The 24,011-nt window shown below is 34.3% G+C and overlaps 1 protein-coding gene and 1 long non-coding RNA gene across 2 annotated transcripts in view; one reads left to right on the top strand and one right to left on the bottom strand.

Moving 5' to 3' along the window:
* LOC142334104 (uncharacterized) overlaps window positions 1-24,011 on the bottom strand; it is a 121,659-nt gene that overhangs the window by 49,143 nt on the left and 48,505 nt on the right. The gene's annotated exons all lie outside the window — the stretch shown is intronic.
* On the top strand, window positions 21,690-22,320 carry LOC142333974 (uncharacterized). Its single transcript, XM_075381632.1, has one exon. It carries the CDS (start codon window positions 21,694-21,696, stop codon window positions 22,318-22,320), a length of 627 nt encoding a protein of 208 aa, XP_075237747.1. The 5' UTR covers window positions 21,690-21,693.

Raw genomic sequence — 24,011 nt, forward strand, 5'->3', positions numbered from 1 at the left:
TTCATATAAACATAGGGCAGAAAAAGGTTCGTTAGCGGGTTCAACTTCTCAAATTTGTTTTAATTTTAATAGACATTATTTATAACGATTTTCTCAAAATTAAATTCTGAACAAAGTTAACTAGAAATTGTTATTTGTAAATTAATAAAGCTATTTTATTCCAAACCTAAAAAAGTGTATTTTCCGACAAAACGTTTTCCTATTTTACTCGATTTTCCTTAAAACCACAGTAAGCTAGACGTATGGGATCTTTATTCAATTTCTTAGATCAAAAAAAACATAACGAAGCACCGCTCTTAAATTTACCCCCAAGAATTTTAGTACGGTTTAATTTCACAGAGGTAGTAGAAAGTAGGACTAAATGTTTCGCAAGCCGAAAATTCGCTAACGAACTGTTTTTTGACCTTTATTTATATGTACTTTTTTCCTTATTTTTGGTTATAGAATCATCTCACGAGAGATTTTCGTGCAATTTTGAATCGACTGTAAAAAAATTACATTTTAAGCGAACGGTATTTTCGTACTCTTCACGCCTGGAAACGTACAGAGAATTTAATTTGACCCCCCATATCACCGTGTGACCGAAAGTAATACCGTACTTTTCTTCGAAAAGTCGGTAAAAATTCAAATTGACAAAAACTACATCTTCCTCTTTTTATTTTTGTATAAAATTTAACGTCATCCAGTACACATTTTTCGAGCCTTTTTAAAGGATTTTGTTTAATCGGTCCAGACGTATTAATCAAAATACAGGCGATAAACGTGCATCCTCCAGAAATTCGTATAAATTATTTTTTGTGTTTTATGGACAAGGGGAATCGTGAAACGTTGGCGTTTGAAAAAAAAAAAACAATACCAAACATTTTGGCATATTACTGTTTTTTTCATTATAGCTATGCTCCTGCCTGCAGCAGTTAACAGAGTTACAGCCAAGAAAGTAAATATCACATATATATATATATATATATATATATGATATTAAAAATGATTAAATACGGTAAAAATTTTAAATTGTTCGTAGTTATAAAACTAAGAAAAAAAACTTTTAATACAAAAAAGAAAACAAAAAGTTCACCATAACAATTATCAATGATTCGTGTAGAATGAAACAGGATACGGCTACGGCATTTCTGTGGGTCAATAAGAGAACCATTAAAATTTATTCCACGTTCCATACATATTTTAGAATAAACTATAAATACACTAACTAGTTAATTGTGTGTACGAGCGCGCGCGCGCGCGCAGGCGCAACCAAATGTAATATTAATGAACTGAAAAATACGTACTAGTTACAAATGTACACACGCACATATATACAACTATACGTTGATTCCATTTTTTTTTTTAATTTTTAGAAATCTACTTTAACGCGGGAAAAAATTAATTTAAAGATACAACTATTAATCTTAATATATAACTTTTATGTTTAAATCTTCAAAACGTTATTTTTATAAACCACTTATCGACGAAAAGTCTAGTAAAACTTTCATATTAACGAACATTATTATCGTTACTGTTCTCTCAACTTATTAATTCACTTCTAACAAAGTTATTATCTATAACTTCTACTTACGCTAATTTATTTATCTCGTGTTTTTTCGGTTTTATGGCATTTTTACTTCCTTTTACGAAGTAAAGGAAGTATTATAATCGCGAAAAATTTAGGTTTCCAGATTTCAACGGAAATATCCATTTTGAGCATCCCTGAATCCATTTTGACTAATTTCGGCGTAACGTCTGTACGTTGTATCTCGCATAACTCAAAAATGAATGGCGTAGGACGTTGAAATTTTGTATTTAGGACTGTTGTAACATCTGGTTTTGCAACTCCCCTTTTGATTGCAATCGACCGAACAAAATCGTCCCAAAAAGCGCAGAATCCAAAAACAAGTTTATATTTTGGACTTTTTCTTAAGTGCAGTAATAAGCCATCATCGAGAGCATTTCATATATCATAAGCGGAACTTATTTTCATCGGTTCCAGAGTTAAGCGAAATAAAATTTTAATTAATGAAATATTTGGATCTTAGGGGAAGACTAAGATCGGTTCGAATCAGACTTCATCTCCTACTTTTTTTTAACTGAAATATATTAATTTAATAAATAATTATTAACCTCTCATTGTAAAAATGTTTTACGATGAATAATAACAAAAATATATATATATTAGAAGTTTTAAATGAAATAAAATTTTATGTATTTCTAATTTAAAAAAAAATGAGTAAATGTAATATATTTAATAGGCGTAAAGGAAGTCATGTGTTGTCCACATCAATTTTTTTTTTAATTTTTAAAAAGTTAGTTTTTCCACCATATTTGGGTCTTTACTCGTTTTAAAACATTGATATTTATATCTTTTACGCATTTTAGTAAACCTTACATTACCGCGTTTAAACCAACTTAGCTCACAAAACAAAAGTAATGAAATGTATTAGAAATAACAAAGATGGACCACTGAATGTGAAAATAGGAGGAGAAAAGATTAAGTTTGTTTGTAAGAAATATAATTTGTTTACATCAGAAATTAATTTAAACGTCAGGAAAAGATTTTTGAAAGTGTATGTTTGGAGTGTCGCTTTATATGTAAGTGAAACTTGGACGATCGGAGTATCTGAGAAGAAAAGAATAGAAGCTTTTGAAATGCGGTGCTATAGGAGAACGTTAAAAATCATTCGCATTCTCTGTACACGAGTATATGTATTTTCTTTTTCTGTTTAGCTTTCCGAACCAACGTCACGATTACTTCAAAGGATGATATGTATGAGTGTAAATGAAGTGTGTAGTCTTGTACAGTCTCAGGTCGATCGTTCCTGAGATGTATGATTAATTGAAACCCGTCCACCAAAGAACACCGGTATCCACGATCTAGTATTTATATCCGTACAAAAGTAACCGCTTTTACTAGGATTTGGACCTTAGAACTTTCGACTTCGAAATCAGTCGATTTACGAAGACGCGTTCACCACTAAGACCGACCCGGTGGGTCACACGAGTATATCTAATCGGCTTTTCGTTTCGAAATATTTCAAGCTCTGTTACAACAACCGATCGATGGGTTGTTACAAATACGTACGCGTTTGGGGATCAAATCATTTCCTTTCAGATCGCATTTTCTTTTTGACAATTTATATTTCACGTATTTCACGAATGTTAAAAAATCAGACGGGTGGATAAAGCGACAAATGAAGAGGTATTGCGGTAAATAGATGAAGAAAGAAGCGTTTGGAAAAATATAGTTAAAAGAAGAGACAGACTTATAGGCCACATACTAAGGCATCCTGGAATAGTCGCTTTAATATTGGAAGGACAGGTAGAAGGGAAAAATTGTGTAGGCAGACCACGTTTGGAATATGTAAAACAAATTGTTAGGGATGTAGGATGTAGAGGGTATACTGAAATGAAACGACTAGCACTAGATGGGGAATCTTGGAGAGCTGCATCAAACCAGTCAAATGACCGAACACAAAAAAAGAAAGTATTTCGGTATTTTTGACGCCTCTACTGTATTGTACAATACTTTCCCTAAAATCTTTAAATTAAAAGGAACAAAAATAAAAATGGTTTTAAAAAATTACGCCGATTCCAAAAAGAAAAAAATTACACTATACGAGAATTTTCTAATATGCCCTTAATAGAATCGTTGAACTTATTTTTTTGAAGTCGACGTCGGGCTAAATTTTTGGAATTAGCATGTAGCGTTAATTCAAATAAATTTCGTAATCTCGTGCAATTATACTTCAAATATTAAGTTTCAAAGATTCTCTGAGGGCGTAATGGAAAAATTGTTTTTTCCTTTTCACTAAAATATTTAATTTTAGCTTTTTGAACAAGAGTTCAATTTTTTCAAAATTATTTTATGTCTTTATTTCATTGGTTTTTAATTTAGTTAATTGTATTGTGAAGGATAATTTAATTATATTCTAAAGTAACATTTTTTCTAGTACATTTTGTATCGGAGTTAATTATTTTTTTTAGATTTCTCCCCCTGGATTACAAAAGAATTATATTAACTTTAAGAACATATTTCCGTTTAATTATCAAAGTTTTTCATTTTCTTTACGGTTGGATTTATTATTTTTAAGAGCTTCGTTATAATACATCAATTTTCTAATTTCTCGCCTGTTAAAATTCGTGTTTCGGTATCCCTAGAATTGGTAATTTTTATATCTAAAAGAAGATTGTTTTTGAGTAAAATTTATTTGCGCTTTATTTTCTTTATATGTATGAAAAAAATATATATATATTTCATTCCTTTCACAAACCATCATTACGTATATATATATATATATATATATATATATATATATATATATATATATATATATATATATATATATATATATATATATATATATATATATATATAAGCTATTTCTGTAACAAACATAACACGCATTAATTTAAGTACACAGATATTAAAATAAATTGTACACCCAACCGTTAAAGAACACGTAACAATAGTGTGAGATTTGTACATTTAATGATTATATATGCAAATAGATGTAATTTTTCTTCTAATTCGGTTCTCTAGTTTCATACAGGGAAACAATTATCGTACATCAAGAAAAGCTAAGAAAGCATAAATGAAAATGAAAAGCGTTATTTACATAAATATACCTGATAACTTTTAAGCGCAGCTACTATCGGTTGATTTAATTTATTTATACCGTGGTTTTCTTTTCAACGAGAAAAAACCGACTGGTTTAATGAGGTTTTCTAAATTTTTTTTATTCTGAGATAACTTAATATATATTTTAAGTACCGTCAGTACTTTTTTTTTTCTTTTTTTTTTGTCTTCAGTCATTTGACTGGTTTGATGCAGCTCTCCAAGATTCCCTATCTAGTGCTAGTCGTTTCATTTCAGTATACCCTCTACATCCTACATCCCCAACAATTTGTTTTACATACTCCAAACGTGGCCTGCCTACACAATTTTTCCCTTCTACCTGTCCTTCCAATATTAAAGCGACTATTCCAGGATGCCTTAGTATGTGGCCTATAAGTCTGTCTCTTCTTTTAACTATATTTTTCCAAACGCTTCTTTCTTCATCTATTTGCCGCAATACCTCTTCATTTGTCACTTTATCCACCCGTCTGATTTTTAACGTTCTCCTATAGCACCGCATTTCAAAAGCTTCTAATCTTTTCTTCTCAGATACTCCGATCGTCCAAGTTTCACATCCATATAAAGCGACGCTCCAAACATACACTTTCAAAAATCTTTTCCTGACATTTAAATTAATTTTTGATGTAAACAAATTATATTTCTTACTGAAGGCTCGTTTAGCTTGTGCTATTCGGCATTTTATATCGCTCCTGCTTCGTCCATCTTTAGTAATTTTACTTCCCAAATAACAAAATTCTTCTACCTCCGTAATCTTTTCTCCTCCTATTTTCACATTCAGCGGTCCATCTTTGTTATTTCTACTACATTTCATTACTTTTGTTTTGTTCTTGTTTATTTTCACGCGATAGTTCTTGCGTAGGACTTCATCTATGCCGTTCATTGTTTCTTCTAAATCCTTTTTACTCTCGGCTAGAATTACTATATCATCAGCAAATCGTAGCGTCTTTATCTTTTCACCTTGTACTGTTACTCCGAATCGAAATTGTTCTTTAACATCATTAACTGCTAGTTCCATGTAAAGATTAAAAAGTAACGGAGATAGGGAACATCCTTGTCGGACTCCCTTTCTTATTAGGGCTTCTTTCTTATGTTCTTCAATTGTTATTGTTGCTGTTTGGTTCCTGTACATGTTAGCAATTGTTCTTCTATCTCTGTATTTGAACCCTAATTTTTTTACGTCAGTACTAAGGTAGTCATAATGGCTGTAGGCGATCTGACATAAAATTATTCTAAAAAACCGTACAACATTCACAAGAATAACAGGCATCCCACGATTAAAAAAGAGAGTAGAAAATAGACTGGTTTTTCATTTTTTTCTTTTTTTTTTACTAACTCAAATATACATGTGTGTTATACGTACGACTAACTGAATATCATTTGAATTTTCAAACAAGTGATAATATCATTCTGTTCAAGATTAAGTATTTGGCTATATAATGTACATAACTACTCTAAGAGAAAGCATCCTGAAATTGACACCAGAGATATTATACGTCAGATTAATAAAAAAAAAAAAAAAAAAAAATTATGTATAAAAAAAATATGTATATTTCATTATTACTGTCAGTTTCCACAGTCCGCGTGGTTGAAGGGCTACATCGAACTCAACACGCCTAATCGCGAAGCAGCTCCAAACGAATTCGAAAAAGAACTCTTTAAAATGATTAACAATGCAGTTTTCGGAAAATGTACGGAGAACGTCAGAAAGATGGTCAACATTGAATCGGTTTCCTCTGAAAAATGTCGATGAAGCTTATCAGTAAACCTACCTTTCAGGATAGGATCGTGTTTAACGAAACTATGCGCAGTTCAGCGCGCCAAGGTAAAGACAAACCTATATACGTGAGCCTTTCCGTGCTCGAGTCGAGCAACACTCTTATATATGACTTTCACTACGAAGTCATAAAAAAAAAGAAGTAGGGATCAAAAATCTCCCTGCTGTACATGGATACGGAGTTTTTTCTACGAAGTGAAAACGCACGACTTTTACCAAGACCCACAAGAAAGTACGTTTGCGGATTACTTCGACATTCGCTGAAGAATAAAAAAAAGAGATAGGGAAATTCAAGGATTAGTGCAGCGGAATACCGATCCAAAAGTTCATCGGCTTGAAAGCAAAAACTATATACGTTCAGAACCGGTCCTGAAAAAATTATCAGAAAAGCTAAAGGAATCGAAAAGAATGTAATTAAAACGAAATTGAATTTGAAGATTATAAAAAGCGTTTGCCCGATAGTACTACCGTTGTTTATAGGGCCGTGAAGATGTTTACATCTAAAAGACGCATAATCGAAACGATCCGACAGAAAAATTTGTTCTCAATAATTTTGCGATAAAAGTGTCGCTATAGACAGACTAAATACTCTACCGTGGGGTCATGGTCGGTATCCCGCTGGAATTGAATCGAGTATTTAACGATAGGACCGAGGCGACCACATCGGAGGATGCGATGGGGTAAATCGTGGCTAAAATGTTATACATATTAAAACAGGGTCCGAAAGTTGGGAAGGAAAGCCGACTCCTGGGGGTTGGCGGCGGGGGTCCAACAGGATCGCCGTCGCTGGATGCCCCCGCGGGACGCTTGAAATCCTCACATGAAGAGCCCGCTGGGAAGCACGGAGACGATGCTATATCATAGGGTTGTTACGTCACAGTTTCGTAAGAGGCGGACGGTTTTTAGCGTTCCCTGTGTCCGCAGGAAAAACCCACACACCCAGAAGTACGGGCTTAAAGGGCGTCTGGTAGCTGATTTTAAAAAATATATATAAAAAACAAAAGAAAAAAAAAATATATAAAAATGTTAACGTTACATTATACACGATAACAAAAAAATATATTTAAAAAATTCGAGCGTTTTATAACAGGCCTCTTGGGGAGAGATTTCACTCGTGTAAAATAAAATCTCAACGCACCGCGGTTGCTACCTTCAGGGTTGCGAGGAAACGCAACCACAGTTTTTATTTATTTGTGTAAAAACAAGTGAGAAACGAACCCGGGAGCTCGGGATGAAAGGCAGAGATGCCACTACTCGCGCCACGGAGCCCTTTAGCCTCGCACGGGGCTGTTAAAAGCTCAATGTTTTAGCCTCGCAAGGGGCGCTTACCTTGTCTCGCACAAGCGGGTTCACACATGCCAACATCATTCAGCAGAGTCGAATGAACTTGAAATTGCGCTTAACTTCCTATTTCTCCTCTACTCTGGTGAAAGTAGTTTTTACTCAGGGTGTGTACGGAACGTTCCTTGTTCGTTCTATTTTCTAGTTTAGTCGGTGAAAGGAATACGAAAGCGGTTTAGCAGTTTTTTCAGTAGCGATCAGAAGACGGCGGTAAGCAAGCGCTCACAGAACAGATTTTGGACAGAACGCTGGAAGGACGAAAGAGAAGGTAATTAGTATAATTACGTAATTTGTTTCGATTACGTATTTATTTCTGTGTACACAGAAATTTAAATGAAGCAACGCTGGACTATAGTGTTTTTAAGCGGACATTTTATTAAGATATTATCTAATAATACTAAATAATATTATCTCTATCGACATTTTATCATTTATTCGGTTAAACCGAATACCGTTTATAAGCGCAATTTGCTTAAAAACCATGTACCGTTTTTTTTTTTAATGTGATAAAGTGTAGAATTAGATTATTATTCTGCTTCCGGCTATTCTATTTGATTCGTTTATTTTACAGAAAACTTTAACCGTCAAATTGAGAAGACCCAGAAAAAAGTTTGTGAAGCAACACCCCCACTAATTTTAGCGACGGACCGCCACTGATAACATTTATCAATCGTTTTTTGAATTGGTAAAAATAATGGAGATTTTGATCAAGTCTTTTCAAATACCTTCGATTTAGTAAACAGAGATGTTCAGTTAAGCGAGTAAAACGTATTTCCTGGACGTAGGAAAATTGTTTGTGTGTAATGACCTAGATAAAAAGTTACACTTATATAAATTTAATTAAAGTTATGACCTAGATAAAAGATTGCCCCGACTTTGTCAACCAAAACGTATATAAAATGCAAACACAATAGATTAGCCCGTTGTATACAGCAGTCGGTGAGGGGCAAACTTTCAGCTCGCTTACTGTATAACACATAACTAATGATAATAATAAAATTATCCACAATTATTACGGTCATTTGTATAGAGTGATTCACCAAGTTTGTAACAAACTGTCAGGAGATGTTCCATCGGTAAAAATAAAGACCAACGTTCATATTAACGTAGTTTCGGAAACGCTTTTCGACTGGTAAAAGATATTTTCCTGATTTCTGCGCCTAAAATCTAGACTGCATTTCTTGAGACGTTAATTGAGATGCAAGTTCAGCAGTTTTACGTGAAATCTGATCTGAACTGAAAAAAAATTGGTCCCAGAACTGTATTTTTAATAATTTACGAGAAACCTAGGATTAAAGACTAAATAATTGGGAGTCAAAAAAACTGAGTATGCGTTTAGTTGCGTGTTTAGTGTAGATAACTTTGTTAAACGGGTAATAATCATAAAAAAAGTTTTGAACAAAACTTTGTAGAGAATTTAATTTTAAGTCAACGTGGGCTCCGACCCAGATTTTTCACCGCCCTTTACGTCGTATTATTATTATTATGAAATATAATTCTTGACAGCGAATTTTTGTATGTATTTTTAAAAAGTACAAACATTTCTTAATATATATTAAAATATATATAAAAAATACAATTCGTATTTAAAATTTTCATTTCAAAAAAATGCAAAATAATATATATATATATAATTAGAACACGAAAGGAAATAAATGGGTTTCAAAAAATGTACAATTAATAATAAAAAAAAATTTACAATTGAACTGAATTTTAAAGATTTTCTTCTCAATTTTTTTTCTATAAAATCTGTTATAAGTTAGTTCTTTGAAAGAACTCGTATTAATAAATCATCAAAATAAACAATAAAAGAGATCTGCTGTAATTTTCTGAATTTCCTTATTTCCGCCAGTCGACCGTAAAAATATTTATTTTATTTTTAATAAACACACAAAAAAAGATATTTCCAGAATTGCACTTGAAAGGATCAATGTTTACCGACCGTGACATGTTTAATCCCTCCAGTACATATTATTTATTACCCGTTTTACCCGTCGGGTATTGTGTTAAAGTTTTCAGAATGCATGCCACCCCCACGTATTTTCATTTAACACATTGAAGAAGGGTCGCCTAACTTCTTAAGTACCTGCAGCGTGTTGAAAATATACGACACGTTCGTGTTTTATCATTTTTTATTTGTTTTTACAAAGGTTATTTTTTCTCTACAACTATTTTTGCCGCCCCACCCCACAAATCTGCCGCTCTGGGCAATTTCCCAGTGCGACATACTAAAATCCATACCTAGACCCGGACCTGAGTTCACAGAGACTAAATACAAACGTAAGGATTTGAATGTTTATTATTAAAAATATCTGATGCGGACGCCACATGATTTCCTTGTACACCTGTTAAATTACAGATACACATTTTTTTTTTACAATCGATGATTAATCATTATTAATAAATCAATATATTTAAATTAACAAAAAAGTTAAAAAATAAAGGAAATGAAGTCTGATTCGAACCGATGTGTCTTTTTCTTGTAAGATCCAAATATTTCATTAATTAAAATTTTATTTGGCTATAATTCTGGAACCGATGAAAATAAGAACCGATTATGACACACATCATTGAACAGTTCTCGATGAGGGCTTATTACTGGAGTTAAAAAAAAGTACAAAATCCAAATTTTGTATTTTGGACTTTTAAAAGCATTAATTTTAATTAGCATTAAAAATTAATTTTATCTCAATTTTTTTAATGAATCGGTAATACAACAGCCGATTATATTAATTAAGTTTTTTGTATTACACTTGAACAGCGATATACATTTAAATAAGTGAACAAATAGCGCATATGTCTTGTTATCTAATCATTTTTATCCGTTTTGCCATTTTGACAAAATAGATATAAGGAAATCCTTACCTCAATTCAATCATTCATTATGGCAGCTTTATTTTCAGTATGAACTTCGTTAAAATAATAGTCACAAAAAGGTAAACTTTTACAAACTTCTAAGGCACTAATAAATATTCCAGGACGATAAACGCATAATAAAAGTACAGGTCATTTCTTGTACTACAAAATTTTTTAGAAATATCTGTCTAAATTTTATTTTCCCAAAAATTACCTGAAAAACTTCGTATTTCTATCTTTTCACGAAAAATAAAAAGAAAAAAGCCGACAACAAAGTCGTAATTCTCTCCTGGTATTGATTATTACTTCCTCGTACGAAGTATTGTAATTGCGAAAATGTCGGTTTTCAGGTTTCAATGGAAATATCCCTTTTGAATCTGTTTTCACTAGTTTCGGCGTGACGTCTGTACGTACGTATTTATCTCGGATAAGTCAAAAACGATTAGCCTTAGAATGTTGAATTTTTGGATTTAAGACTGTTGTAACATCTAGTCGTATGCACCTCCCTTTTTGATCCCAATCGACTTAACCAAAATTGTCCAAAAAAGCCCAAGATCCAAAAAAATTTGGATTTTGGACTTTTTCTTAATTTTAGTAACAAGCAGCTCATCGAGAGCGTTTCAACGATATGTCATTAGCGGCACTTATTTTCATCGGTTCCAGAATTATAGCCAAATAAAATTTTAATTAATGAAATATTTGGATCTTACAAGGGGAATGCACATCGGTTCGAACCGGACTTCATCTCCTTTTCTTTTTTTTTAAATATATCGACTTATTAATAAAATCACTGTTAATAAAATTAACCTCTGATTTTTAAAAACTTGCGAAAATAATAATTCAAGAAAAACAATAAAAAAAGAGATATGAAAAAATATCAGAAGTTATTAATGAAATAAAATTTTATGTACTTTTCATTTAAAAAAAGATGTGTATATGAAATTTAAAGGGCGTATAAGGAAGTCATGATATCCGCATTAGAATTTTTTTATATAGCGGAGAAATAACGATACGTGAAAGTAAAACAATAAAAACGTTTTAAGAAATCAAAAGAGTAAACATTTTTAAACCTTGATCGGCTCTCTCCTACCCCGCAATAATGTCCCCAAAGTATTTTTTTTTGTCGCTTAAACAAAAATATTTTAACAAATATGCGATAAATAAAAAAACAACTTTTTCCATTTTTGGTAAAGAGGGAATGAATTTTGTGATAATTTTTTTTAAACGGTAAGAATAGTACGCACGCCATGTACCGGGCTTTGAAAGGGGTTATGGTTGAAAAATATTGAGAAAATTAATCCTAAAAAACTATCTGCACCACCTCTCAGACATATTTATCGCAAATTTTTAAAATGAAATTACCCGGTATAAGATCCGGGAGCTCATTTATGTAGGTATTGTTTTTTTTTTTTTTATATTAAAATTCGATTTAAATGAACGATTAGTGATAATTTAATACATTACTGTCGGGCTGTCTAGCAATAATTACCCGTTATTACCTTTAATTAAATATATTGTAATTAATTTATTTTAACGAAAACTTCAACTATATTTTTTTAAGCGAATTAAACGTCATTTCTCAGTCAACAGCAACCTGCAAGTTGCCAGGTGTAAACAGGTATGTTATTTGTTGATTATTTACGTTCATCGTGTTTTTAAAAAAAGTTGAAGTTTAATTTCTTCTGTACGCGATAGTCGCGCAGCGTTCTTGTTTACAATATGAGAGCAGCGCGCGCATTTCTTCTCTCTCGTTCACAGCCAACCCCTACTTGTGGCCATTTGTTTTATAGGTAACCCTGTGTTATCTTGTACAGAAAACTAAACTTCTAATTTTTTTGAAAAACACGATGAACGTAAATAATTAATAATAACATTTATAGTGGAAACATGGAGAACGAGGCTGACTGAGGGCTAGCAACAAATGAGGTTTAATTCGCTTACAAAAAAAAATAATTGCAATTCGTTAAAATAAATTAATTACAATATATTTAATTAAAGGTTAATTGCGGCTAATTTTTGCTAGACAACCCGGCAGTAATGTATTAAATTATCACTAATCGTTCATTTAAATCGAATTTTAATATAAAAAACAGATACCCGAGAAATCGGTTGCGAATCTTGTATTAATATAAAAATCGTGAAAATCGATTAATCCAGTCATATGTTATTAAGCTATAAACACCCCGATAAACGTACGTATGAACTAGCATTACCCGTCGCTTTTTTTTGCCTCTGGGTCGTAAAACATTGCCATAAGTCGAGCTAGGATGCCAGAAAAGTGAAAAATTGAGAAGGACACAGAAAAAGGGAAAGTCACCACCAAAATAATAAGATCCTTAGTATACAACTTACCTATTTATTTAAAATAATAAAACGGTTTTAACAAAAATAAATAAATAACGAACACTTTTTCCAGAATAAACTATTTCAAAATTATAATGATAAAAAAAAAATTAATTCCGTGTAATCTATCCACCGGTTTTGAATCCCAAGCCAATTCATAACAAAATAAACCAACAATCGCTGTCCCTACGTAATAATTACGTAGTATACAAGATATTTAATACAACGAGACAAAACCGCAGCCACAGACATCATCGTCATTATTATTGCTATCATCATCATCGTCTCAAAATTGTCACACAAACTGCGGGTCGTGTTTGTTAATCGTTAAATAATAACTGGAGAGATTGAAATATCAAAGTACATATTCACAATTTCAAACCGCAACAGGTATATGACTCATGTTATGCAAGTCAAATAAAAATATTATAGATATTATATAAATACAATTTACTTATATCGTGATGTACAAATACTAGAGAGGGGGCTCTCTGTCCTCTTTCGCAACATTTTTTTAATGAACTAACAATTTTTACTTTTTAAAATAATTGTATAGTCACTTTCCTGGCTGTATATATATATATAAGGAAACTGGACACACAAACACATAACATATATATCAACCGTCACGGCTTTACTCGCGTTAAATACGTATAGAACTTTAAAAAAATTGGAAAATTTATATTAGTTATGTACGGGCTGTTGCTCTCAGAGTAACATACCGCATCATAAAATAAAATGTTAAGATTAAAGATGAGTTTCCAAAATCAAGCTTTTAATGACATCACAAGGGAATTGAAGTCGGTTCAAGATCTACTATGCTCCCGGCATAGCAAAGTACAGGTATTTCATTAACCCATTTTTTGGAATCGCAACGGTTATATATAGTCGCGTGTTCGCGGCTCGATCAGGATATCGTGAGATTCAGGAATGAAAATGTTTATATAATTACAATTTATTAGTTTAAAAAAATATAAGTAAAATATGACAAAACAAAAATAATAATAATGACAATAGAAATAATAATAGTAAACGACAATAATGCAACAAATAATAAATGTCAATAACAAATAAATAATCATAGTAATCATAAATACAACAACAATAATAATAAAGGTCAATAATACGAGGGTTATTATTTTTTCAAGGTCCGATCGGTCACGAAATTAAAACCGTGAAAATAAACAAAATTTTATTTCTAACAAGTACTTACATAGTTACGCTATTTCTCTACATAGTCGCCACTCCGATTTAGACATTTTTCGTAGCGTGGTACCAACTTTCCAATACCCTCATCATAGAACGGAGCAGCCTGTGTTTTCAGCCGTGTTTCTACGCCGGTCTGCCGATCGATTCTGTGCCAAAATGTTGTCCTCCTAGCCGGCGTTTCATGTGAGCAATGAGGGTTAAATCGGATGGAGCCAAGTTCGGGCTGGATGATGGATGATCAAACACTTCCAAACGAAAACTTGCAGGAGCTTCTTTGTTACACCTGTAGTGTACAAATTTCGTTCACGATGATGATAAGAATTACTCTCACCTTATGATTGGTTAAAAAAAGAATTCGATTGGTTGCAATATTGTGTTTGATAATGATAAGAATTACTCTCACCTTATGATTGGTTAAAAAACAACAAATTCGATTGGTTGAAATTTTGTGCCCGATAATGGTAAGAATTAATCTCACCTTATGATTGGTTAAAAAAAAGAATTCGATTGGTTGGAATTTTGTGCCTGATAATGATAAGAATTAATCTCACCTTACGATTGGTTTAAAAACAAAGAATTCGATTGGTTGGAATTTTGTGCCTGATAATGGTAAGAATTAATCTCACCTTATGATTGGTTTAAAAAGAAGTAATACGATTGGTTGGAAGTTTGTGCCTGATAATGATAAGAATTAATCTCACCTTATGATTGGTTAAAAAACAAAGAATTCGATTGGTTGGAATTTCGATCACAGAATCGGAATATAATTATTATTCGCGTTGAACCAAAGAAAAATATAACATCAAATAACAAAAAAAATAAATTTTATTTCTTTATTAATATAAAACAATATAAATCGTTGATTTGGAAATGTCATAACAGTCGTTAACATATACGAACATTATGAATACGCGAACGTAGTAAACAATAAAAGCAACAACTAGTACTAGAAAAATTTGAAGTATTTTCTAACATTACTAAAAGAAATCTTCATCCGGGTGCCGTTACGCCACAAAAATTCACATAAATAAAAATCAATGATAGTTGCAGGGGCAACATTTTCTTTTTTGTTGCGTCGCTTAGCACGTGCCCATAAATTTTCAATATTTTGTGTGCGAGAACCACTCTCTGAATCTAAAAAATCTTCGCTACGGTTCACTGTATAATGTTGGAAATCGTATCCTTCTTAAAAAGGAATATCGCAGGCTTTCCACTTCTCAGACATTATTGTTGAACCTTTCTCGATGCAATATGATAAGCAACGTTTCTTTTTTCCTATATGGCAGCGCATACATGTGTTTCACAACAGATTCTTCCAAACAACCAATGATTTGGCAACACACGACCTCTATTATATTTTCGCTTTGATAAACCGGATTCTTCACTTTCTACTGTCGTTCCTGGTTCACCAATTTTTTTGGGATTCTTCAATATATCATCAACGCGTACTTCACGTAAATAGTTTTTTTAATCTGTGATCGCCTCAGATGCCATTCCTGATTCACGTTTACAAAATTTTCTAGTTGTACAATTAGTTTTTCATTTATATATATTTTTACATTTCAATTACGCTGTTGAAATCTTAATGAAAGATTTGTGATTAGTGATACTTAAAACATAATCGTAGCAAATTGTGAAAAAATATTATTTAAAATATAGCGGACGAAGCACAGGGCTACTCTCGTAACTAGGACATGAAATGTGCACTTTTTTTGTTTTCCCGTAGATATTTTCAAGAAAGTCATTCATTATAATTTTTTTTTAAGTTATCAAGCTCATATTATATAAATAATATATCTAGGATGATGATAACGTGTTTTGTTCATTTATTTTGGGGCTGGCCATATAATAAATAATAGCTATTTTATAGGTCGACGTTGCAAATTATAATCGTATAAAACCGTAACTTCGATAAAATATACACAACCTATAAGATATTAAACTGTTTGAGAGTACAAGCGGTGAGCCGATCTAAAACTGAATTTTCTTCAGAATAGTCTTCATTTGACCTTCGTGAATGTATTATAAACAGTACAGGGCGATTGCCGCTCCGAACAATCGCGAACGCGATGTTTTTACATAATATTATAAGAACCGCACTACCTTTTCCACCTTATGAAGGATGGAGAGCGACGAACGGGGGAGATGAGCCCAGCAGTCGCCTGCCGAAAGAGAGAAGAGGCCTGCACTTTCTCCCGTGATGCCCATTTCAGGGCCACGGAAAAATATAAGGTTTACGGTCTGTAATTTATTTACAGCCGGTTTACGGAAAGGCAGGCTAAAGAAGAAAATAAGAACGAAGATTAAAAAAGCGGCTCAACACCGGGGACAGGATCCGGCCGAGATGAAGCAGACAAAGACACCCGGAGGGAAGAAAGTCCTCGAATTTCATCTCGCCAAACGCCCATCGTCCTTTCCAAAACTTGTAACACCGATCGGCACATACGACTCCCTTCGGAAGCGGAACGCATTGCTTCCACTAAACACCAGGGCCCCGAAAGGCGTATTCCTGTTAGGCCAAAAGGCGCTAGCACCGAAAGGACTTCGGGGGATGTACTCGGAATGGAATCGCGCCGAGAGAACGAAGCTAATACAATCCGTCTCCCGCTACCAGCCGCGGTCAAACATTTCTCACCGGAACGCAAATAACAATTCCGTCCGTAAATAAAATAAAGCAATGTAAATATAACCGTCGCTAAATAAATAACGACCCGCCCGATTAACGAAAGTCACAGCAGCTCTGCGATTAGTAGTGAGATAATATAAACTATCCCTATCCATGCGTTCCGATTCGGTGAGCAAATTTTAGCCCGGCGACGAGTTGGCAAGAAATGACGTTAAGTGTGGGATACAGCTACACATGCGCAAGAGACTATCTGTAGTCGTGTTATGTCTAACATATATCATATGCTTTTTTTTGTCTTTAGCCTCGGTAACGGCCGTAAGGTATTACTTCAGAGGATGATATGTGTGAATCTAAATGAAGTATAGTCTTTTAGATGCTCAGATTAACCGTTCCTAAGATGTGTAGTTAATTGAAACCCAACCACCAACGAATATCGGTATCCACGATCTAGTATTCAAATTTGTGTAAAAGTAACTTCCTATATTAGGATTTGAACCGCAGAACTCTCGATTTCGTGTCTAACATATATGTTTGAACATTTTTAAATAAAAATTTCGTAAATATTTTACGATGAATTTAAATAAAGTTTTAAAAAGGGTTAAATCAGGTTGTATCGATTCTAAATATTATACATATCTGCTTCAGAATCATTGTAGATAGAAATTAAAAAAAAAATTAATCCGCCCCTCCTAGAAATTTATTATTCATTATGTCCAAATTTTTCACTTGCATTTGTAATTCTTATTGAAATTCTTTATATTGATAATGGAACTATTCGATTTATTTAATGTGTTACGTTAAATTAAACTTTGAAATTTGAAGAAAAAAATCGTTGAAAGCCATATCTGATTCGTATTTTTCCAACTCCATATAAAATACGCCTAGTAATTTGGTTTTTATCAGAATATTTCATAATTTTAACAAAAAATACAGTATTTTTTTTTAACAGATTTTTAATTAATTTTCTTTTTTTTAAAAAAAAGTAAGGAGAAATGTTTAAATTGTTCGGGAAACCAGTTTTTGAAATACAACTTCAATCTCTTTGTGCCGGAAGTATTAGCAGCTTTTTTTTTCATTACCACCTTTTTTTTCTTTTTTTTTTGTCTTCAGTCATTTGACTGGTTTGATGCAGCTCTCCAAGATTCCCTATCTAGTGGTAGTCGTTTCATTTCAGTATACCCTCTACATCCTACATCCCCAACAATTTGTTTTACATACTCCAAACGTGGCCTGCCTACACAATTTTTCCCTTCTACCTGTCCTTCCAATATCAAAGCGACTATCTCAGGATGCCTTAGTATGTGGCCTATAAGTCTGTCTCTTCTTTTAACTATATTTTTCCAAATGCTTCTTTCTTCATCTATTTGCCGCAATACCTCTTCATTTGTCACTTTATCCACCCATCAGATTTTTAACATTCTCCTGTAGCACCGAATTTCAAAAGCTTCTAATCTTTTCTTCTCAGATACTCCGATCGTCCAAGTTTCACTTCCATATAAAGCGACACTCCAAACATACACTTTCAAAAATCTTTTCCTGATATTTAAATTAATTTTTGATGTAAACAAATTATATTTCTTACTGAAAGCTCGTTTAGCTTGTGCTATTCGGCATTTTATATCGCTCCTGCTTCGTCCATCTTTAGTAATTCTACTTCCCAAATAACAAAATTCTTCTACCTCCATAATCTTTTCTCCTCCTATTTTCACATTCAGCGGTCCATCTTTGTTATTTCTACTACATTTCATTACTTTTGTTTTGTTCTTGTTTATTTTCACGCGATAGTTCTTGCGTAGGACTTCATCTATGCCGTTCATTGTTTCTTCTAAATCCTTTTTATTCTCGGCTAGAATTACTATATCATCAGCAAATCGTAGCATCTTTATCTTTTCACCTTGTACTATTACTCCGAATCTAAATTGTTCTTTAACATCATTAACTGCTAGTTCCATGTAAAGATTAAAAAGTAACGGAGATAGGGAACATCCTTGTCGGACTTCCTTTCTTATTAGGGCTTCTTTCTTATGTTCTTCAATTGTTATTGTTGCTGTTTGGTTCCTGTACATGTTAGCAATTGTTCTTCTATCTCTGTATTTGAACCCTAATTTTTTTAAAATGCTGAACATTTTATTCCGGTCTACGTTATCGAATGCCTTTTCTAGGTCTATAAACGCCAAGTATGTTGGTTTGTTTTTCTTTAATCTTCCTTCTACTATTAATCTGAGGCCTAAAATTGCTTCCCTTGTCCCTACACTTTTCCTGAAACCAAATTGGTCTTCTCCTAACACTTCCTCCACTCTCCTCTCAATTCTTCTGTATAAAATTCTAGTTAAGATTTTTGATGCTTGACTAGTTAAACTAATTGTTCTGTATTCTTCACATTTATCTGCCCCTGCTTTCTTTGGTATCATGACTATAACACTTTTTTTGAAGTCTGACGGAAATTCCCCTTTTTCATAAATATTACACACCAGTTTGTATAATCTATCAATCGCTTCCTCACCTGCACTGCGCAGTAATTCTACAGGTATTCCGTCTATTCCAGGAGCCTTTCTGCCATTTAAATCTTTTAATGCTTACCACCATTTTTTTCTTTTTTTCCCATTAATATCTAATCTGTGTATCTACAAAATCATGAAGGAAAGGAAGTATTGTGATAGCGAAAAATTTCGGTTTTTAGCTTTCAACGGAAATATCCATTTTGACCGTCCCTGAATCCATTTTGACTAGTTTCGACGTGACGTCTGTATGTACGTATATATGTATCTCGCATAACTCAAAAACGATTAGCCGTAGGATGTTGAAATTTTTTATTTAGGACTGTTCTAACATCTAGTAGTTGTGAACCTCTCATTTTGACTGCAATCGACTGAACCAAAGCGTCCAAAAAACCCAAAATCCAATAAAATTAGATTTTGGATTTTTTCTTAACTGCAGTAATAAGCTCTCACTGAGACATTTTCAACGGTGTATCATAAGTGATACTTATTTTCAGCGGTTCCAGAGTTATAGTCAAATAAAAATTTAATTAATGAAATATTTGGATCTTAGGGGAAGGCACATCGGTTCGAATCAATTACATCTTTTTTTTTTTTTTTAATTTAAATATATTGATTAATGTGTTCGATGAATATTATTCATCGTATACATTAATATATTCATTCGTATATTATTATTCAGGAATCTTATATTATTCATTCAACAAACAAAAAAAAAGAAAAAAGGGGGAAAAATATGAGGTATTTAAGGAAATAAAATTTTATGTCCTTTTCATTTTAAAAAAATGTGCAAATGTAATATAATAGGCGTACAAGAAAGTTATGTTTTATCCACGTCCGACTTTTTTTATCATTTGTATTTATACGATTTTTTTTGTTGGGGGGAGGGTTGAGAGAATCGATTCATTATACCGGGTGATTCAAAAAGCACTTCACAACTTTAAAAGCATGTAAAAGTTTATCAGATAACTTAAAGATTTGGTTGATGTCTCTCACCCGTCATTCACTTTGGTTCAATACGGCTTCTATTTGTAATGCGACATACATCTCGCCCGAAATCGATTTCATTCCACACAGTAAACAAAAAGCGGGGCGTTACTTCTGTAGGTGCGGAGTTAATTCGAAGTCTTAGCTCAGCAAGATCAGCAGGCGATGTCGGTATATAAACCCGACCTTTAAAAAAACATGGCGGGGTCACATCTGGGGAGCGAGGTGGCCATGCGCCTGACCTTCTTCACCGATCCACCGACCTGGAAATCGAGTATCACGAAAATGTCGTATTTCTAGGCGGTAGCGATGTGGTGCCCCGTCTTAGTGCCGGTTCGACGTGCGATGCCGACGACACTGGATGCGTTTGCTAGAGATCTATTGTTATAGTTATAATTGTGGTATTTTCGTTCTTTGTTTTTAATTTTTGTGTTTTGTGTTTGTTAGGTGTTTATTTCAGTGTGCTTTTATTAGGTAACCTTAAGTTATTTTCATTTTCAACTAAGTGGGTGATTTGATATTCAGATTACACTCTAAGGATATAATTTCAACAAGGTTTCTGTTAAAATAGTCGTTTTAGATATTTTATTTGGAGTTTTGTTTATTATTTTTGTCGTTCATAGTTTCGTTCTTGTAACAGTTATTTACGTTAGCTACATCGGTTAATTTCTATTGGCTATCGTTTATTTACACCGATTGTGATCGGTTGTTTTGTTATTATTTTATTGTTTTTGGTTGCTAGTTCGTTTTGTGTTTATTATTTAGTCGTTTATTTATTTTGATTTTAATTTTATTCTATTCTTAGTACGAGCGGATGACCGAAATCCACGTTCTACCGCGTTTTCTTCTGGATTTCTTAAGCGGAAAGCAGATAAGAAGGAAAAAGCATAAACGGCGTACGAAAGAAAGATACATTAGGAAGAGGCAGAAAGTAAAAGGCAAATTAGAACGAAGGAAAGAGAGTATCGGCGGAAGGTGAGGGAGGGTAGCGAGAAAAAAACTTCGGAGAAAGTCTCGGGAAGCAAAAGATGCCGAAATTCCAGAGGAAAAGGAAAATGCGACTAATATAGTTCAGGAAGTTCGATTGAGGTAGGTCATTGAAGGGTGCAGCCGCTGAAGAAATCAGTGATGCGTCCGACGGTGGATCTGTCGGTGCTGTCGCAAAGGGAAGACGTGTCAGGTCGTAGACGACAGCAACAGAAAACTCCTGGGAAAACAGAAGCGGCTAAGGGAGTGGATAACGCAGTGGCAACTGAAGAAAACGATTTAGATTCTGATGCTAGAATAGTAGAAAAGATATTCGATACCTCTGTAGGCGCTGAGAAAGAAAAACTTACCGCCCGTGAAGGCCAAAAGGCTGCAGCATTACGAAAGTTGGAATCTCGATTAGCTTCCATCGACTACGTCGATGGAAAAAAAAATCGTCGAGACGATGGTGAACTTCATCAACAACGGTAGCGGATGGGTAATGCATAAAATAATTTATATAGACCTAAATGTTATTCGTTACCGTCCGCTATACGGTGCTTCTTCCTCCTATATACGTACTCCAAAGAAAATTTTAAAAAGAGAGGCATTAATTAACGTAAAGAATCCACATGACCAGAAATGTTTTCTCTGGTCAGTTTTAGCATACCTCCATGACCAACCTGGTCGTAACTACCGTCAGACGTGGTATGCTAGGTACGAGTATGATATAAACATGCTTGGGATATTATACCCTGTAAAAGTAAGAGATATTAATCGCTTTGAGATGTTAAATCCCACAATAAGCGTTAATGTCTACGGGTATGAGGAGGAAAACGATCGTGTCTATCCGGTACGCGTTACCGAAAATCACGATCGTGAAAACTGCATACACCTATTGCTGCTTACAGGAGAGACTAGAGAAAAATTTCATTACTGTCTGATTAATACCAAACCAGGTAAAAACGGACTTTCTCGACTCCTGACGGGTCTAACAAAGGCCCACTGTGCTAGTAGATACTGTCCTTACTGTTTGCACCGTTTCAGCTCATCAGACCCACATGTCGCTGTAATGAGGTTGTTAGCGAACTAGCGGGCACGTTCAATGGACTGCCTGTTGACATCGAAGAATTTGTCGGCAATATTAAAAACGTTAAAGAAAGAAATGTAATATTCAAATAGTCGCGTATGCGTAACCTTCGATTTTTATATTTATTGACGGTTGAGAGGAACGACCGACTTCTGGGATATATCGAGGGTTTCAGGGCTGGAACGGGTGAACGAGAGTCCGCTTTACCGCCACCATCGACAACTGTGAACAATCTTGCCTCTGATGTTGTAAAATCTAAGCCTAAAATACTGTCTATCTATAAACCTCCAGGTGTTATTACGTCGGCCTTTAAAGGTCAGGTAAGAACTTAGACGCCAGGAAGGAAGGTTTCTCAGTTTGAAAGAAAATTTGAATGTCAGGATTGCGGCGCACGATATTGAGACCGAGCGAAATATCAGAGGGACTGGCGTCCTGGACACCCGCAGAATTCGCTTTGGTCGCCGTTCCCGTCTACTTAGAGGCTCTGCCCCCTGGACCGCCACGGTTGTGAGAATAATACTGATAAATAATAATTATAGTATTTAGGATTTATACTAGTTTCTTTGCCGTTACGGCAGAAGTGAAATAATAAACTAAAAGGATCGATCTACTTTTTCCTTAATGAATATCTGTAATTCACAACTTCATCGTCCTTGGGGGCGAAGAAATAATGATTATTTTTAATATTAAGGGAGCTAGGGCCTCGGTCGATGTTTAAACCCTTCCCAGGGATAACACGACAAATTTGAAAGTAATCGGTCGGTTGGTTCTCGCATATGCGAAAACAAATAAACAGACAAACTTTGAATACGTATAAATATTCATTTACGAATAACCGTAATCTGTTGTTAGATCAAGAGTGTACCTGATTTACGCAAAGGTTAGCATTAAACCTAATCGGAAATACCCCGTTTGAATTTTGAAAATCGGGCGATTGTTTGCACAGTTATGAAAGCATTCGGGGGTGGTGTTGGACAGGCGGCTTACCTTCGGCGAACATGTAAATTATGCGACCTGGAGGGCTAAGGCCGCCAGAGCCTCGCTATACCCAGTGCTGAACAGTGCCAGAACGTTCCCACTGGCAACTAAGCTTCTCATTTTTCGGCTGTACGTACTGCCGATTCTAACGTATGCTTACCCGGCATGGGGGGGGGGGGGGGGCAGTGTTGAGCTCCTCGCTTCAAAAGAAGATCGAGGCCGTCCAAAACATCGCGTTGCGGACGATCTTTGGAGTTCCGTGGTTCGTCAGGAACGCCACTCTCCGATCTGATGCGAGATTTCAATCCGTGTCCGAGGTGGGGGTGGCGCAGGCGCGCAGACTGTTCGGGAGAGCGGCTGTGTCCGAACACAGTCATCTTCGGGACATCTGCCGAGAGGACCCGACCCTGACAGTTGTAAGGAAGCGGCCTCACGCCGTACTGGACGAACCACCGTGATGGTGCGGTGCGGGAGCCGAGAATCGACAAACCAGGCTTAGGGGCCTCCATATCGCATGAGCCATAAACGGAATAGCGCGTCAGAGGCGTTTCCGGGGTCGCGAGTGCTTAATTTTTGCGAGTTATATAGTCTGAAGACGTCAATTACGGTAAGTCGCGCATAAAACAAAAACGCGGTCAAAAATTTTTTTTTTCCGCGTGTGTTTTGTTCTATTTCTCTTGTTTCAGAAACGGGAGAAACGTGGATGTGGAACGACT

Source organism: Lycorma delicatula, chromosome 13, assembly GCF_047948215.1.
Source record: "Lycorma delicatula isolate Av1 chromosome 13, ASM4794821v1, whole genome shotgun sequence".
NCBI classification, from domain to species: Eukaryota; Metazoa; Arthropoda; class Insecta; order Hemiptera; family Fulgoridae; genus Lycorma; species Lycorma delicatula.

Coding starts and splice junctions, on each gene's coding strand:
- LOC142333974 (XM_075381632.1), top strand. CDS start 21,694: ATGGTGAACTTCATCAACAACGGTAGCGGATGGGTAATGCATAAAATA.